This window comes from Podarcis bocagei (assembly GCF_964188305.1).
Source record: "Podarcis bocagei genome assembly, chromosome: 5".
Taxonomy (NCBI): domain Eukaryota; kingdom Metazoa; phylum Chordata; class Lepidosauria; order Squamata; family Lacertidae; genus Podarcis; species Podarcis bocagei.
The window spans coordinates 29,976,366-29,995,293 of record NC_138129.1 but is presented as its reverse complement, the minus strand read 5'-3'; the positions used below and the strand labels follow the sequence as shown (position 1 = coordinate 29,995,293).

General features: G+C 45.7%; 1 protein-coding gene across 1 annotated transcript in view; it reads left to right on the top strand.

The window, feature by feature from the left end:
• Window positions 1-13,453, top strand: part of MAP1LC3A (microtubule associated protein 1 light chain 3 alpha) — a 37,835-nt gene extending 24,382 nt beyond the window's left edge. The window contains exons 3-4 of the mRNA XM_081196810.1: window positions 11,380-11,486; window positions 12,267-13,453. Coding sequence (XP_081052936.1) covers window positions 11,380-11,486; window positions 12,267-12,429 — 270 coding nt within the window. The 3' untranslated portion in view covers window positions 12,430-13,453. The remainder of the gene's footprint in view (window positions 1-11,379; window positions 11,487-12,266) is intronic.
• The last annotated feature ends 5,475 nt before the right edge of the window (window positions 13,454-18,928 follow it).

The window sequence follows — 18,928 nt, the reverse complement described above, 5'->3', positions numbered from 1 at the left end:
CTTTGCTGCTTTGTTCTGTTGACAGCTCCAGCAATGTCAGATTCCTTCTGCCGTGGCTCAGAGAAATGTATACTAGCTCTTTTGTTATGAGCATATTGTTCCATTGAAATATGAGTTCTTGAAAAATAACACGGTTGGCTCTAGACTTGCGCTGTTCTCTCATCCAGTCTCCAAATACTGCGAAACTTAACTTCCTTCATAAATACTTAGCCATTGTCACTGGGTAGCAATTGCACAAAGGTCAATGGAACCATTGCTGCCTGTCTATGAAAATGGCACAAGAGCAGGGAAATTTAATCTATGCATTATGGGGAGAAAGGAGGCAACCGATCACAATTTTGCCATTTTTAGCAGCTGCCCCAGCACAATTTTGTATGTCTAAGTTACATTCTCTTAAGTGCCAGGTGCCATGCTTGAGGAATCAATCCTGTCTTGTTTTGCTCCTGCAATGACTGGGCAGAATCGTTCTGCTCTCCCCAGCTGTCTCCTTGTCCGTCTTTCTTTCTTCTCCACCTGTCCCTCACTAGCCTCTCCTCCTTGAGAGTCCATGCTGGGTCAGCGCTAATCTTGTGACCACACAGTGGTTGCCTGTTTATAATCTCTGCTGTCAGCTGCTTGATTTGAGAAGTAACGGGGACAGGTTCTCCTGGCTAGAGGGAGCCAAGCTCTTTTTAAAGTTAGAAGAACCCTGCTGGATCAAGTCAAAGGCAAATCGAGTCCAGCATTGTGTTCTCTCTGTGGCTAACCAGATGCCTGTGGAAAGTCTGCAAGCAGTACATGAGCAAAAACAGCACTCTTCCCTCCTGCAGTTTCTGGCAACTGGTGTTCAGAGGCCAACTGCTACTGACAGTGGAGGTAGAATATAGGCATCATGGCGAGTAGCCGCTAATAGACTTGTCCTTCATGAACTTGTCTAAATCTCCTTTAAAGCCAACCAACTTGGTGGCCATCACTGCGTCCTGTAGGAATGAGTTTCATAGCTTAATTATTTGCCGCTACTGAGCTGCATTCTTCTATCTATGCAAATTAACCCACAGTCTGCATTGTATTTTCTTACAAGTGAGACCAGCAGCAAAACATTGCAGCGTGTGGATTGCTCCTTTTGGGGTTCAAGGCAGCCAACCATGCGCTCTCTCAGGATACTCCATTCCCTTCCTCTCTAGTTTTGTAAAAAATATATGTTCTTCATCCTCTCAACTATCAGCATGCTCAGTCCTCATTGGAGTATTTTGGACTCCTTTAGATTTGCTCCCCTTAACATTTTATATTTGTAGCTCTATAAATCTTGATTATCCAGGCATCCTGGTAATTCTTCCTTGTGCATGTGTGGTGCTGTTTAGGCTACATAAGAATCGCCACTTGGAAAATGAGTTGGTTCGTGATATTTTTCATAATTCCACTGCTGCTGGTTGGTGAGGAAACTGAAGGGAGGCTATGCAGGATTTTGAAATCCAATCAGCAGTGCTGACAAGTAGGCATCTTATTCAGCATCCCCTATAGCTCCTTGTATTTCACTAGGCATTGACCACATATTTGCAAAATTCCTACAGCTACAGCGCTAAGATTCTGAACTTTGTGGTTGGTACCAAATCCTGTAACTTTCATAGTGTTCATGCAGTATTGCAAAGTACACAGCTCCCTAGCCAACAGCTCTTTAGCTATTGGACTCTAAAATGCCACAAGCATGATATCTGGTGTGCTTGTATGAACACCCATCTGTTCTCTGCTATTGATACTTGAATAACTGTTTGGTTTGGTTTGCATAGCTACATGGGAAGCTGTTTAGCTCAGTCCGTTGGTACATCTAGCTGAGTATTGTCAGCGCCTGACTGGCAGTGGCTCTCTAAGAGATTCAGAACCGGATGCTTGCCAGGCCTGCCTGGAGATGCTGGGAATTGAAACTGGATCCTTCCACATAAGAAGAGCCTGCTGAATCAGGCCAGGGGCTCATCCAGTTCAGCACCCTGTTCTCATAGTGGCCAACCAGGAGCTTGTGCGAAACTCACAAGCAGGACTTGAACACAAGTACACTCTTCCAACAATTGGTATTCATTGGCATTGCTGCCTCCAAGTGTGGAGGGAGAGCATAGCCATCAGGGCTAGTAGCATTTGATAGGCTCATCCTCCATGAAATTGTCTAATCCTCTTTGGTCTAATCCTCCAAGTTGGTGGCCATGACAGCCTCCTGAGGAAGCAAGTTCCATAGTTTAACTATGCGCTTCATGAGGATGCTCTGCCACTGAGCTATGGCTCTTTCCCAGCAGCATCACACAAGAGCAGCTCATGATGTTACTAGCTGTGGATAGAGTGATGGTTCTCTCTCCAGTGCCAGCAGTGCTATCGTCTCTGCATTCCTCCCCACAGCCCTGGATGCCATCAGTGTCATGGCTGCTATCTGCCACATTCTCTCCAAATGCCCTATGGGAAGTTACAACACAAGGCAGCCTTTGACAACAGATTGCAATGATCACAGCAGCACCAACCAACAAATAACTGTGGCTCAAAGTCATTGTGGACAGTATTTTTGGAGCTTTGCAAGTGTACAGCCTTCAGTCCCTCTCACCTTCAAATTAGATGGAATATGGGCAAGGGGAAATAATTTAGAAAAATAATGTTGCAAGGTGTGAAGAATGCCTATTACTGCAGAATGTGTTGTTTGTTAATATGGATTATTATTTTTTTAAAAAAGGAAAAGAGCGCCCTTTGCAAATCAGTGTTTTAGCTGAGCGGTTTTGCAGTCTTTCAATCTTGAGGGATCTGTTTCTAGAGTCTTCCAAGGATCTCATGCACACTGCAAAGGATTTGGGTATGTGTTCTAGGGCACACACTCATCTGATGCATGGTGCTAGCAAGGCATGCTGGGTCTTGCCATCACCCTTGCCAGAACTACAAATGCAGCCGAGAACATGTACAGCATTTTTCTGTAGCTGCACATTGCAGAGGAAAAATCAGTGGTGGGCAAGCTGCCTTTCAAGAAGATGTATCTGCCATTACTGATATTTTCCTTGAGGAAACCCCTGTTACTTTCCAGGGAACCCCAGGGATCCAAGCAACATAGTTTGAAGAAAAAACAACAACACTGTTCTGGTCACAGTCAAGATCTTCATCTACATGGGGAAGCACACAAAGAAAGAGATTTAAGTGCCGCTTGAGAGAAAAAATTAGATAATTTCCTTTGACCACAAATTTTTATGCAGATGACTCCCAGACTTACCTTTCTGCTCCTGACATTTCCCCCACCTCCTCTGCTCAATACAGTATCTCTAGCTGGCTCTGAAATTTCATCCTAGCCATCTCAGTCATGCCATACTCTTAACCTGAATGTGTTTGAAAGCAGAACGCATAATCCTTATCTATTGCCCATCGCTTGCCACTCCACACTTCTGTGTCATTGTTCAGTTCTGCTTCTCTCTCTCTCTCTCTCTCTCTCTCTCTCTCTCTCACCTTCAGCTTCTTCTTTTTTCTGCACTTATTCCTAAGGTTGCTTTCAACTGACAACTTTCCATAGGTGCACACTCAGTCTGTGTGTGCATGTCATCAGTGCTGCTCTGTTGCTGCACTGTGATGTTAGCACGTTTCAAGTTTTCATGCATGAAGACTCAGAGACCCTAAACTATTTTTTTCTGGAGCTTTTGCATAAGGTTCACATTCTTTCTTGTCCGACTCTATACCTCATTTATTGTCTCCCTTCCCCCACTCCCGTCTTAATCCATGCTCTTCCTTAAGAATGCAGACAACCGCATTCTCTATATACAGTGGTACCTCGGGTTAAGAACTTACCGTATTTTTCGCCCTATAGGACACACTTTTTCCCCTCCAAAAATGAAGGGGAAATGTGTGTGCGTCCTATGGGGCGAATGCAGGCTTCAGGAGAGCCCCACCGCCAGCCCCACAAGCTCGGGGGACAGCGGGGAGGCGGAACGCCGCTGTCCCTCAACTTTGTTAGAAGGCTGGCGGGGGGGGGGGGGGAGAAGCCTGCTCCTCCCCGTCGCCAGCTCCGCAAACTCGGGGGACAACGGGGAGGCTCAGCACACCATCCCGCTGTCTCCCGACTTGGTTTGGAGGCTGGCGGAGGGCTTCCCCCTCCCCCAGCCCCGCAAGCTCCCAGAGCGATGCCAAAGCTGCACGCAGCTTCGGCACCGCTCTGGGTCCCGTTCTGGGGGCTGGGGGAGGGGGAAGCTCGGGCTGGGGGGGTAATTTCCCCCCTTTATTCCCCCCCCCCCCAATCTAGGTGCGTCCTATGGGCCGGTGCGTCCTATAGGGCGAAAAATACAGTAATTTGTTCTGGAGGTCCGTTCTGAACCTGAAACTGTTCTTAACCTGAGGTACCACTTTAGCTAATGGGGCCTCCCACTGCCGCTGTGATGCCGCCACACGATTTCTGTTCTCATCCTGAAGCAAAGTTTTTAACGCAAGGTACTATTTCTGAGTTAGCGGAGTCTGTAACCTGAAGCATCTGTAACCCGAGGTACCACTGTATATAAAAAACTCCCTTTCCTACCTTAATATCATGCCGCCCTCAGCCTAATAGACTGTCTTGATTTTCCCTCTATTCAGTTTCATTGGATGACCCTGGGCTCTAGAATTTTGAGAGAGAAAGCAACATCTCCTTATTCTCTGTTCCCCCACCAAAGTCCTCTCCATCCTTCATTTTTTGTCCTGCCTGCACTGCTTAGATTGTAGATAAATAAGCCTGGAGTTGTGTCACCTCTGTATCCCTTAGGGCACCCAGGATGCTGTTAGAGCTAAGCGAGTAGCACATTTGCTGTAGTAAGCAGTCTCCCATTCACTTCTCCTGGGTGCCTCTCAGCCCACAGGTGCAGAAACAGAGTCTTGCCATAAATCTCTGAATGTCATCAGCTGTCACTGTAATCTCCAAGCTGTAGACAGCAGCAGAAGAAACAGCAAGGGCTCCTCCTCTGCCTACTCTCATTGCAGTAGGAATGATTTCCTCCTGTGAGGGTGGTGGGTGGGATTGGTAATTAAAAGGATGCCTCTTATCTCCTACTGTTGCCATTAGACACCGGTAAGGACTTTAGCAGAGAGAAAGATGAATGGTGAGGATCCAGAGAGGAAGCTATTGAAGCCAGCAATGCTTATGCTGTGCTCTTGTCATCTTCCATTTGTCTAATAGTAGAACATAAGGATTTCCTAAACTCAGAAGGTTGACAGTAGCTAGGCACTTTAGCACCATCTGTGCAGGCAGATGTGTGCCACCCCTTCCGTCACTCTCACTCTATCCTTCACTACCCTTTTTCAGTCTGGGGACACGCACGCAGGTGTTTCTGTATCTCTCTGTGTACATGCACACCTTTAAAATGAAAATCCTAAATAGTGCACCCAAGTGCAAAAGCAAATGTTACTAGCCTCAGTTATCACATTTCACAAAACAGTGGCATCTTGGTTCCCGAACGGCTTAGTTGCCGAACAAATCGGTTCCCAAATGCTGCAAACCCGGAAGTAAGCGTTCCAGTTTGTAAACGTTTTTCGGAAGCCGAATGTTCAACATGGAGTCCGCTTGAGTGCAGAAAGCTCTTGCAGCCAATTGGAAGCTGTGCCTTGGTTTTCGAAACATTTCGGGAGTTGAACGGACTCCCAGAATGGATTAAGTTTGAGAACTGATAGTTTCCCGGTTAAGGTTTGTGCAAGAGTGATGAAGAGGCCTTGTGCAAAGGCACTATGTTGTTGTTGTTGTTGTTGTTGCTTGTTGTTGTTGTTGTTGTTGTTATAAAAGCCTGGTTTATATACCATAATTAAAGTCCCCAAAATTATCCCCCACATGTTGAGATCTTGAGAGAATAGGTCATTGAAATTCAAACATGCCCTCATTATGCAACAGTTGATGGAATTAGGCATTCTAGTGTCTTTTGGGCTGCTGGAAATAAAATGGCTGGGTTGTACTCACTCAGGGAGCAAATGTAAGTAGGGCTGTGGCAGTAGAGGCCACCTATCAGACTGGCAACACATACACCCCCCCCCCAAATGAGCTACCAATATATATATATATATATGGGGAGGGGGGGAGAGAGACAGAAGGAAAAAATGAGCTTCCATACCGCAGATACATAATGGGTAGCTTTTACTTAATAGATTTTCTGCAGGGAAGGAAAATCTGGCTTAAATACTTTAAAAGTATGGGTTGGCATTTTGACAGTGGTATCATTGTGTGGATGCTGGGGAAAAAATTTTTTTGCAGGCATGAGCCACACCAAATCTACAATAAGCTTCCATCTGGAAGGCCCCTTGCAAGGGGCAGAGGGGCAACATCCATTGTATCCTAAAAGGCTCTGATTGAAGGTGATTATTCACTATGCTTTTTAATAACTGCATGGCAAGGAGACATTGAACAGACGTGATTCAGTGCCCTGAACAAGTATTTGAATGCCTTGCTTCTTGGCTCTTCCCAAAGGCAGCTGGTTGGCAGTGGTTCAGATGGACGTCTGGGCCAGATGGACCTTGGCCTGATCTTTTAAGGCCAATTCTTACACTAGGACACCCTCCCCCCTTTTTTTGCAAACAATCATGCATTTGCACAATAACTTCATTTATTATCTGTAAAAAAGGCTTCAGACATTTTTCTGTTGAAGTAGCACTTCTGTTCCTAGAAGGAGAGATAAAAATAAAATCTGGACTGAAAGTAGGGAGTGAATGAGGGTGGATCAGCATTCAGCTGGAACTCAGCCCCAGAACCTGTTTTCAGTTTTGGGGCCCAGCCCATGAGCATCTATAGAATCGTAGAGGTGGAAGGGACCGTGAGGGTCATCTAGTGAAGCAGCGGAACTACTGAGGATGTGCAGAGTTCCTTTTCCTAACTAGCGAGCAAACCAAACCATTCCCACACATCAGTAATTGGGGATCAGGGCCTTCCCCATTAGGTACCTATATAGCTTCTCGGGTCTGTAAATGAAATGATGTTAAGAAGCTGGAGCAGACCAGAGGCCCATCCAATCTAGCATTCTTCTCTAATATTAACCAGCCAGATTTTTATTTATTTATACGAGTATTTGTAAGCTGCCAACGCCTGAGAAAAATACCATGGAAGTGTACTATACAAGCATCAAAACATCATAAAATACGGAACATATGGCCAACACTGAATCAAATTAATTCCCCAAAAGGGGTTGATGAAACAAAAACCAGATGCCTCTGGGAAGCCCACATGAATGCAGCAACACCCACCCTGTGCCATTAATGTCCCCCAGTAACTGGTATTCATTCAGATGCATACTGGGTTGTATTTAGCACAAGGACTGCTGCCTGCACAGTGGTACTTTCCACATGAACCCCTTCCACATCTGCTCCAGAGGATTGTCAGAAACCTCAGAAGACATTTCTTTTGTGGTGGGGCGGGGGGCATACTCATGGCAGCAGGTTCTGCTCAGCTCAGTTTGTAAATAGATAAATGCAGGCAGGGTTGGCACATTAGATTTCAGTGATCACAAGAATATGCTAGTAGGGACTGTGAGAATAACAAGATTAGCGAGCAGTTTATTTGGTTATGAGAGGCAGGAGGATATACACATATGTATCTCACATACATACAAATGCACATATATTTACAGTGGTACCTCTGGATGCGAACGGGATCTGTTCCAGAGGCCCGTTCGCATCCTGAAGCAAACGCAACTCGCGTCTGTGCGTATGCGGGTCGCAATTCACTGCTTCCACGCATGTGTGTGACGTCATTTTGAGTGTCTGCGCATGCGTGAGTGGTGAAACCCAGAAATAACGCACTCCATTACTTCCGGGTCGCCACAGAGCGCAACCCAAAAATATTCACCCTGAAGCTACTTCAACCCAAGGTATGACTGTATATGTATGATGGATGCATAATCTTCTTCTTTGGTGATCACTCGTAGCTGAGTAAGATTATCTTCCATGAACACAGTCTTAACATTTGAGTCCGTAAGTGACTGTGGAGGCCAGAATCAGAACTTTATTAGCAAAGCCAACAGGCCACAGACTGTGGAGGCCAATTCTGGATCCACATGTCCTTCCACAGTGGGGACGTAGGTTTCCAGGCGGGAGTTGATCACGGTGAGGGTTTGCCAAACATGCCTTCCTCTTCTCCCTTTCATCCTGAGTCCGAGTGTCTTCAAAGTCCATGACCCCTTTGGTAAAGGCTGTTTTGCGATTGGAGTGCTCGCAGGCCAGTCGGTGTTTATACTACATTTTTAAAGATTTGCCTTGAGAGAGTCTCTAAACCTCTTTTGTTGACCACCAGCATTACGCTTTCCATTTTTAAGTTTGGAATAGAGTAGATGCTGTGGAAGACGATAATCAGGGATCTGCACAACATGACCAGTCCAATGAAGTTGATGTTGAAGAATCATTGCTTTGACACTTGTGATCCTTGCTTCTTCCAGTACACTGGCGTATACCGTACATGTAGGTGAAAAACAAAATCCACTTACTGCTTAGAGTTGAACTATGCTTTCAGTTTGGATAAAAGCTTTTTAGGTGTGTGTGTGTGTGTGTATATATAGGGTATATAATGATTGAGTACTCTTCTGCATGGGAAAAGCTAGTATATCCAAGGAACAGTTAGGCTTAACCCCTTTTCTCTGATACTCTAGCTGTCAATTGGAGGCCCGAGCTTTTTCTTAACATAAGATAAATAGAACATGTTGACTCCACAACCCCACCATCATTCTGACATGGTTATCATCCTTTGTTTCACATTCTACTCCTCTTCACGTGTTATTTACATAGAGGACTCTCACACATACACGGGAGCAGGAGCAGGGCAACGCCACAGGGCCTGCCCAGACACCACTCTTGCCCTGATGTCCATGAGTTGAGTGCAGATGCCACGCTTTTCTACTTCTGGGGCAAGTCTGCAGCCATGTGCCTTCCTAGATAAGCAGACTGAGACTGGTACCTTCAGTGAGTAGATGCCTCTGGGTCAGAAGCTGCTTCATATAGAGTCAGACCACTGACCCATTTAGCATTGTCACTGTTGCCCACTCTGACTGCCAGTGGGTTTCGTCTTTCCCTGTCTTGCCTGGAAATTGTCATGGAACCTGGCACATTCTGCATGCATTGCATGTGCTCTACAACTGATTCAGTAGGAAGCCAATATTACAACCACTACTGCATGTCTGCTAAAGCCTCTGTTTGTGACTACCACTCTGTGCTGGGTACAGTGCACACTGCCTGCTTGCATTTACTCTTTGGCCTATTCTCTGGCTGCTTCCTATCTAATAAGAGACACACTTCATGTACAGGCACAGTGGTTGAATAATTCATATCCCAAGATACGCAGAGCAGATGTGATTCCCACATTGCCTGGCAGTTGTTCCCTTTCTCTGGCCCACAATTGCTTTTGTCTAGAGCTGACTAGACGAAAATGTCACTCCGTACACTAAAACCGGTCTCATGGCGTAGAATTATCCAGCAAAAGTGATTGGCAGCAGGTTCCGGGCAGATAAAAGAAAACTTTTCTTTTCAAAATTGCATGCAATTAACAGGGTTGCACAGCTCCAGGATGTTGTGGTGGCTGTTCTTACAGATGGCTTTACCCTGCAAAGGAGCAAATTAGATCAATTCACAGAGAAAAGTCTTTCAGTGGCTATTAACTAACAGGCCTACAAAGGCAGTCTACCACTATTGCCAGTAGCTAGAAATGGCCCTTGAAAGATGGGCACTCAGGTCTGCCTTTATTATGAGCATGCCAAGGGCACCTAAGTGTCCACTGTTAACTTCATCTTGCCCAGCTATCTGGTTTATCCCTCCAAGGACAATCCAAGCCCCGTTGCACTGGGGTGGTGATGGAGTGAGCGGCATCCATCCCTCACCTGCAGAGTGAGCAGAAGGGCAGCTGGTGGGATCCATGCCAGTGGCAGCCAGCAAAACCCTCCAAATCAGGACTTTCCAGAGAAAGGGCAGGATCTGTTAGTTCTGAAGCCAGCCCCGCTGCTGCTGTTAAATGGTATTGAGCCCAATCTGTGCCTATTTGCTGTGCCAGCTCCAGGCCGGCATTGTGGTCTGCTTGCCCCTCCATCTTTTGCTTTGGCTTCCATGCATGGCAGGTCTGTGAATGAAGCAGCCCTGCCCCTCTGTAAAGCCCCATCAGGGATACCTTTTATTTCATAGTACAGTGGTACTTCAGGTTAAGAACTTAATTCGTTCCGGAGGTCCGTTCTTAACCTGCAGCTGTTCTCAATCTGAAGTACCACTTTAGCTGATGGGGCCTCCTGCTAATGCCACGCCACTGCTGTGTGATTTCTGTTTTCATCCTGAAGCAAAGTTCTTAACCCGAGGTACTATTTCTGGGTTAGCGGAGTCTGTAACCTGAAGCATCTTTAACCCAAGGTACCACTGTATTTTTAAAAAATGGCAGTTGTGTGGCTTTGAGTTTGTGACACTAGCAAATATTGATGCTTAAAAGGATTGCTTCTGTCCAGGGGTTGAACCAGTGGGCGCATTTCAAAATCTGAGATTTGGGAGGGGAAAAGATGGAGACTCAGCAGATCTGAGGTGGCTGCTTTCTGCCAGCGCCTTCACATTTGCCTTTTAAATATCAACTTGGTGGTCCTTCCATGTCATCATCAAAAGCTTTAGGGAAGCTTTTAATATCTGAAGGACTATTGTATTTTAATATTTTGTTGGAAGCCGCCCAGAGTGGCTGGGGAAACCCAGCCAGATGGGCAGGGGTATGTATGTATGTATGTATAAATAAATAAATAAATAAACTATTTGCCACCACCACCACCATCATCATGCCACAGAGCTGTGCCATCTCTGTGTTTCACTGCCGAGTGGCTGTTGCACCATCTTGTTGCCTTTATTGATTCAGAAGATTCTCCTGTTTGTGAGCACTGGCATACATTTTGTGTTGTACACAACACCAAAGGGGATGTGGGCCTACTGAATTCTCACTGATGCTAAGGCTGTGGACAGGCACATATAATTTGAGCAGTGAACGAGCCAATAAAACACTTTTTTAAAAAAAATGCTGGCTTTTGTTCAAGATCATGGAAATCATTTTCTTTTTAACTTTTCATTTGTCTGCTTTTACAAATAAGATATGGAACAAACATACTAATGACTGAATGTTCAGGCTATCATTTAAAATAAGTTTTAAGAAGGTGGGCGCAAGCAATCTGAAGGAGAGAGGAGCAAGACCGAATGTGGAGTCAGCATTCAATTTGTTGATTACAGTACAGCTTTCAAAAGGGGTTCTTGTAAAACCAGACAGAAGCCACTCCTGACTTCAAGGTGCCAATTGGGAAAAGCTTTGATGTGGTTTGGTTCTTGATTTTTAATTATCTTCACATCCTTGGGTTTGTTTGCTGTTTGAAAGGATGTCTCCTTAAGGGCTGCTGTGATAGATCTGGATAAGAGGAAACCTGACTGCGCCCATTTCTCTCTCATCAGGTCATTATTGAAAGATACAAGGGGGAGAAGCAGCTGCCTGTGCTGGATAAGACCAAATTCCTAGTCCCTGACCATGTCAACATGAGTGAATTGGTAAAAATAATCCGGTAAGTGAAAGGCCTCAAAGCAGCCAGCTGTGATCTGCTCCTGACAGTGCAAATCAAGGGTTATTTTTTTGGCATGGGAACAGCTTGCCCTTCCTTGTCCTTCTAACTAGCTTCCTAAAGTAGGACATGGGGATAGGGCAGTCCTCTTCTATGAATTAGAAGGGTGATGAGGCAGCTGCAAAGGGTGCAGCATGGCTTCTCATCATTCACTGACTTAATGAGCTGAAGGCACAGCAGGTAGTGCTGCTGCTTGGGGGAGGCAGAAAGGATATTTCCCTGAATCTAGACCATCATCAGATCTGTAGGCACTCCAGATGCCGACCAGGTTTGCCACCAAAAGATGCCATCTCTCTCTTTTGAGCTATTTGTGGCATCTTTGGGTCTGAACAAATAAGTGAATTGGATTCCACTGTGCAGGTCTGTCTGCTAGCCCGGCGCTGGGCTCCCACGGCTTGCGGAGAGCTGCATGTTCTGGGGTCGGGGAAAGCTCGGGCTTCCCCCGTCCCAGCCCTGCGCCTGGGGGAAAAAAATAAATTCCCCCCCTTTATTCCCCCCCCCAAAAAAATTAGGTACGTCCTATGGGCCGGTGTGTCCTATAGGGCGAAAAATACGGTAAACAACCTATGGCCCTGTAACTGTGTGCTCGGGTATGTTATTATTTTGGTTTGTGTGTTTTTGTGTTGTTCTACTGTAAACTGCCCTGTGACCCTCAGGCGAAGGGCGGCACAGAAATGGAATAAATTGATTAATCCTGAACTTCCTTCTGCCCCTCTCCACCAGTCGCCGGCTGCAGCTGAATCCCACCCAGGCCTTCTTCCTGTTGGTGAACCAGCACAGCATGGTGAGCGTTTCCACCCCTATCTCTGAGATCTATGAGCAAGAGAAGGACGAAGACGGCTTCCTCTACATGGTCTACGCCTCGCAGGAGACCTTTGGCTACTGAGCGCCTGTCTGCACCAGAGGACTGACTCCACAAACTGTTGCGTTGACATCCCTGCCTCCCCAACACTCCCCCTGCCCCCCCCTTGGCACACCAGTGCAGACAGAGGGCTGTGGCTCGGGAGCAGCACAAAAAGCAACTGGTGTGCCTCCACCTTTGCAGTGCAACAGACCAAGCTAGTTCTGTGTGTGTATGATTGCGTGACCCACAAGTCTCTACTTCCTTGCCCTTGACCCCCCGTGTGGAACACTTGTTGCGTCCCCCTTCCTTCCCTGCTGCGTGCGCTTTCTCTGTCTCCTTTTCTGTCTCTGTTGTCATCATGTCCTTTTTTCTTAGTCCAATGCCAAATTGATGGAGCTTGTGGCAGGCGGAGGAAGGAAAACGCCACTGCTACAGCAAGGGGAGGGGCTTATCTGCTGAACTTTTATTAAAGGGCCAGAAATCTGATGGCAAACAAACAAAAACAAATAACTACCACTGCTCTTGCGTTTTTAATTACTTGCATATCAATTCTTGGTGCTACAGAGTAGATGTAGGCGTCTTCTACAGGACTGTGTATAATGTATATCTCTTAGATTTATTTTATTTTGTAAGCACGACGGGGGAATATAATTTGCTTGTATTATGTAGATTTTGAAAAACAAACAAACCAAGCCCAAGCTTCTTTGCACTTTAAAACGTAGTAGAGGTGAGCGTGGAATTAGCTTAATTTTCACAGATCTGCCGTACCCTGTGCTGTGTCTCTGTCAATATTTATACTTGCCTTTTTAGGATTGTTTTTGTTTCGTTTTTTAAAGCCAGCCCCTCTCCTTTCTTGCATGCACGAGTTTCTTTTCCTTTTTTTCTAATTTTCTTTGTCCTATTGTGGCAAGCAGACCATTCACTCAAGGAATGTACTGATTTATATTGCTTTTTTCCTCTCTTTTTTAAATTTATGATACCAAAAACGTGTGTGTATGACAGGAAAAACTCCCCACCCAGTTGAATCTATACAAATAACTATATAAATAAAGATAAGTTAAAATTGTGTCTTGTTGTCAGAGCAGTAGATTTCACCTACCCCCAATCTGAGACGTCCTATACAGTCAGACTGAAAGCTGGTGACGAGGAGTCGTGACAGCATGCCTGTTCTCTGCTTGTGTCCTTGTGCCACAAACTTCCACGGAAATGCTGAACCTAGTTGTGCAGTGTAAATGGAGTTGTAAATGGAACATGTGCACAAACCTCTGGAGCAGAGCTTTCCAAACTTTTCATGTCAGTGACACAGTGTTTAGATGTGCATCATATCGTGACACAGTAATTCAGTTTTACTAGCAAGTGGGAGATTAAACTAACCCCTTTCTAGCCCCGGGAAGAGAATTGCACATCTACACACTGCAGCCCTAGAGAATGTATTTAGCTAATGGAACCACTGGGTTTTTTGGTTTTTTTTAGTAAACCAGAAGGTGGCTTCTGGGCCTATTAGGCCTGTTCCCTTGTTACTGTCTAGGGATTGGGAACCTCTGTGACTATAACTCCCAACGTCCCTTGCCCTTAGCCTTGCTGGTTGAGACTCATAGGTGCCTGGAGGACTTCCTCACTACCCCAAGGAACCAAGCTGTAATGTAGTTCCTGTTCTTGTTCTTGAGCTCTACTGCAGTGATGGGGAGGCATGAGGCTCACTGGCTACTGTAAACCTCTTCGACTATTAGCCCTTTCAGGTGCTCAGAAAGGGCCGCACACACAAAAAATGAAATCGAGCCGTTTGGTGCCACTAGTAATTTCATTCCTTTTGCCACATGAGCAAAGCAGAAAGTTGGAAGAACCGTGCCATTCTGCGCAGGTACCAGTAAGACCACACAGAAGGGGAAAAGCTGAACTTTAGGTCTCTTAAAGGAAGAGAAATACAGCAACAGACTTGGTCGTGCTAAATTAGGCATTGCTCCTGTAAATATAGAAAGCTCCCAAAGGAGATCTTCTCATGAGAGCAGTGTGATGCATGAGACCTATGAGGTCTTGTGTCACATATGCTTCCTGTATCTTTGAAACTTGCCTTCAAGTTCACAGTTGCTGCTATTGGGAGATCTATGAGAAGCCAGGCTACATGCTCTAACTGATGTTGACAGCGTAACTGTACATTCTGCATAGGCTCAAAGGTCTCAACACCATGAGGGCCTTCTCAGTAGTGGCGCCCACCTTGTGGAAGACCCTCCCATTAGATGTCAAGGAAATAAACAACTACCTGACTTTTAGAAAACATCTGAAGGCAGCCCTGTTTAGGGAAGTTTTTAATGTTTGATGTTTTATTGTATTTTAAATATCTTGTTGGAAGCCGCCCAGAGTGGCTGGGGAAACCCAGCCAGATGAGTGGGGTATAAATAATAAATTATTAGTATAAGTGATGCAAATTGTCAATTTGCACCATTTATTCTACTTTTGCTTCTCATAGGACCAGTGAGTAAGGCAGAGAGGCCCCCCCCCCCCCGAACTCCTCCTGGCTTTTTAGAATCCACCCGCAATTGCAAATGCCCTTTAAAGCCTACGTTTGCAGCCATAAAAGTTAGAAATATGCTTACGAAAGTTAAGACTGAATTTGCTGCCAAATGCCAACTTCTTTCCTTGAGCAGATTCACAAAATACATCACGCCCACAAGAAAAACTGTTGAGAGCAGCGTGTCGACCAGCAACAGGTTTACAATTAAAATCTTGGAACCGAATTGGATAGTACCAGTCGTACAGGGAAGCAATGTAGTTCCTATCTGGATGGGAGCCTCTGAACACACCAGCTCCCTCCCCCCCCCCCCCCGCTTTGTGCAACCATGCCTTCCATTCTGTGAGAAAATAGCTCAGCAACACTTTCATCCTCCTCTGTGCAGGCAGAAGCCACTTCCCCATGGCTGCTGGCACCAATTTATTCATGCCGTATAGCTTTTATAGCCTGCCAGCTTGACAGCCTGCTGTACAGATCCTTCCATGTGTAGGAAAGCAATCTCGTTATTAGAACAAACCCTTCCCTGTTAAAAGTCATCCCAATTCAGTACATTGCTACTCCTCATAGCCCTTGCCTGAGTTTGACCTGTCCAGAGCTTATGGACCCAAACTAATTTGGGATGGCATGCTAGTACAGTCATTAGGAATCCAGGTCCAGATTCAACTGCCATTCACAAACTGCGGTGTGAGAAACCCTAGGGTTTTTTGGAAGCTTATCAAAGATCCCTCCATGAGATCAGCAATAGTAAGATGCTCTAAAAGGAAGATTGCCAGCTGCTTGCCATCCATCTTTCATTGCATGTGTTGGCTATGATCCGCGTTGGTAAGCAACAGGTCCGATGACGTAGGTTGGGTCTAAAACTTGCCCTATAATTCTGTACCAAATCCATACCAAACATTCTCCTGCTTCTTGACTTGCCTCTTCCTCTCGTTCTAACACACCTGTTTCTCTTTCTCTTTTCCTCTCCCCCTAAACAACCTCCTTTTTCACTTCTTGGGGGGTATGTGTGCAGCCTTTGCTTTTTTATTTCCCTGTCACAGGCTAGCAAGTTATTGACCCTCTGCAAAAATGGCCACCTGCATTGGAGAAGGACAAGTGCAAGCCTCAAATTATTCTACGTGGTTCACATGGGAAACAAAATGGCTGATGCCATGGCAACCGCTCAGTGCCAAGATGCTGCAGCTCCAGGGCTTCTGCATGCCAGCCCAGATTAGGATTTAAGAGGATGAAAACGAGGGGGATGGGGAGAGAAACTCTAGAATCAGGACACCACCGAGCTAAAGCAGGGGGAAATTTTATGTTACATTAATTACATTTAGCTAAAAGGTTTTAATAGCCCTTGGGTAAGGACGGACTAGAGACGCTCTCGACTAACCATTACATGTGCACACTTCCAATGCCAGCTTCCAATTAGCTCTTATGTACTGCAAATAATATAAATACCATTAGACCATCATTCCACTCTCAGTCCTAAATAGAATAATGCACCAGTCATTCTCCAGTTTACAAAGACAGCATGGATCCTCAAAACGCCCATAAGTGAAAGGGGCAGACCAGCTGAAAGGGAAATTAACTGTATTGCTGACCAAGGTAATCTTTCTGTCAATTGATCAGTTTTCCCGTTTGCAACCAAGGGCTCAAGTCTTCTGACAAGGCAGCCATTTTGAAAGCCAAAAGCTATCAGGTAATGCTGACACATGGCTCAGACTGCTCTGCCAGCTTATGCTTTTTCCCCTAAATAAGTGATACATTTGGACTGCGTTGTCTCAAATGAAGGACATCCATTTTGCTCGGTGGACTGCGACATTCTGAAGCATCAGTCACAATCGGGGATGTTCAACAGCTGGGCAGAACCAGATGTTTTAAACAAACGACAGCATTTAACCACAGTTCTATAATAGTATTTATGCTTCACTTTTACGTTGGTTAAAGCATGTCACATATCCTAGCAACCTTTATGCCAAACCCTGTAAGGTGGGCCATCTTTATCACTATCCCTATATTTTATTATTTTTGACCTTTGTTTCAAAAAGTAGACTAGGCATACAGTGTCATTCGTTCTTGCGATTCCCATACTGCTCCCCAAAGGATGATGGTAACGCTGAGGCAGAATGGCTTACACAGGCATGGCCAAACTTGGCTCTCCAGCTGTTTTGGGACTACAACTCCCATCATCCCTAGCTAACAGGACCAGTGGTTAGGGATGATGGGAATTGTAGTCCCAAAACAGCTGGAGGGCCAAGTTTAGTAATGCCTGGCTTACGACAACCCTGTATTGTAGTCCACTGTTCTCGCAGACAGGTGATCATGCCTTGAGAAGAGCACTACGGTGAGCCAAGCCAGAGACTACAAAACCAGAGACTATGATAAATGCATGGTTTGAATGTGTCCTCTCAGCCTCTCTGTTACACTTTTACACACACACGCACATCAAACAGATGCAGCAGTACTTCATAAACACATGCAACACTCACAGAGGCTCCCTCCCCCCCGTCTATTGTCTTCCGCTGCTGTTGAGTGCTGAAAACTGATATATTTCTTTTGGGAAACAGGCTCAACCAGGGAGGCATCAATCTACCCAAGAGTGTTGTGTTGCAAAACATGCCCTCAGTAAATGGCTGATTAAAATAGGAATCTAAAATCCCCCAATTTCCAAACCAGAAAAAGCTACATCCTTGCAATACCCTTGAATTTTTTCACACGAGCGGCCAATAGCATACATTTATAAAATGCCTTGGTAAGACACAAAAACGGTTGCAAATATAAGATGCCTGCCTCACAATGCACGGTGTTTAAACCGCTATGACTGCCATTTTTCGTCAGAATTTTCTGAACCTTGGTCAGGTTGCATGAAGTGGAAGTGCATGCAAGAAAGTGGGGGATGAGCTGGGTGCATGCACTGAATCTATACACATGCAGTTAGCACGAACATAAGGGTGGTGGGGCCCTGAAACAGCCAACCTTCAATTCATCACCTTGTTTACTGGTGGCATATTGGGAGGTGGTCATTTAGGAGGCACAAGGGCAGTGGTGGGGTGAGGGAGCATCTGACCGCTTTCAGCTTTTAGAAGTGCTCATCATACACGCTTGCATCAATGGCGGATCTTGGGGTCTCAAATTTCAGTGGCAGCCTGTGCGATGCCAAAATTCGGCACCCCTTCACCTCTCACACTCCGCTGTCAATCATAGTTGCCGTGCCCCTGGTGGCAATCTGCCCCCAGTGCGACCGCACCAGTCATGGTCCCCTAAATCCACCTTTGCTCACATCTTTTCAAGAAGGAAGGTAAGAGCTCCTTGTCATCCTGTCCAAGCTGCTGAGAGTTGGTGGCTTTTTTATTTTATTTTAAGGTGTGTAGGCGGAGACAAAATGGGGAAAATAAAGGTAACAAGCTTTCCCTGCTGCCACTGTAAGGCTCTCCTCGAAAGCATCAGGAATCACTTTGTGCTGACACCCCCTGCCATCTGACGGACAAACCCAAAATATTATCTGCCCTAAATTCAGATGAACCCTGAAAGAGAGAGAGAACAAGACCAGGTCCAACAGGTGGTACAGGGAGCACACAGAAGTCAGGAGTGGAAATCTCGTCGGAATATTGCTTGAGTTACACTGTGCCCCCAACCCACCTGTACAGTTGAGCTGAAAGAGAGTCTTCCTCGGAAAGCCCTTCAAAACTCACAACTCAAGTACCATAGTCTCCATGCACTTCCTTGAGACAAGGTTATGTCCTAGGTAAAAGTCACTCTGTTATGGAGGTCTTCTAGATTAAGGGTGGAGGACCCTTTTCAGCCAGAGGTCACATTCCTTTCTTGGCAACCTTCGGGGGCGACATCTTATGGTGGGTGGGGCCATAGGCAAAAAGTGGACAGAGCAATGAATATAAATTTTGCCTTTGTAAGGTAGGCTAGTTTCACACACCTCTCTCTTCCATCCAGACAATACCTCTTGCTCATCAGAATTCAAAGGCGCATTCCAAGAAGGCCCCTGGGTCTGAACTTCCCCAGCCCTGTTCTAGAAAATCACTAAAAGTGCAA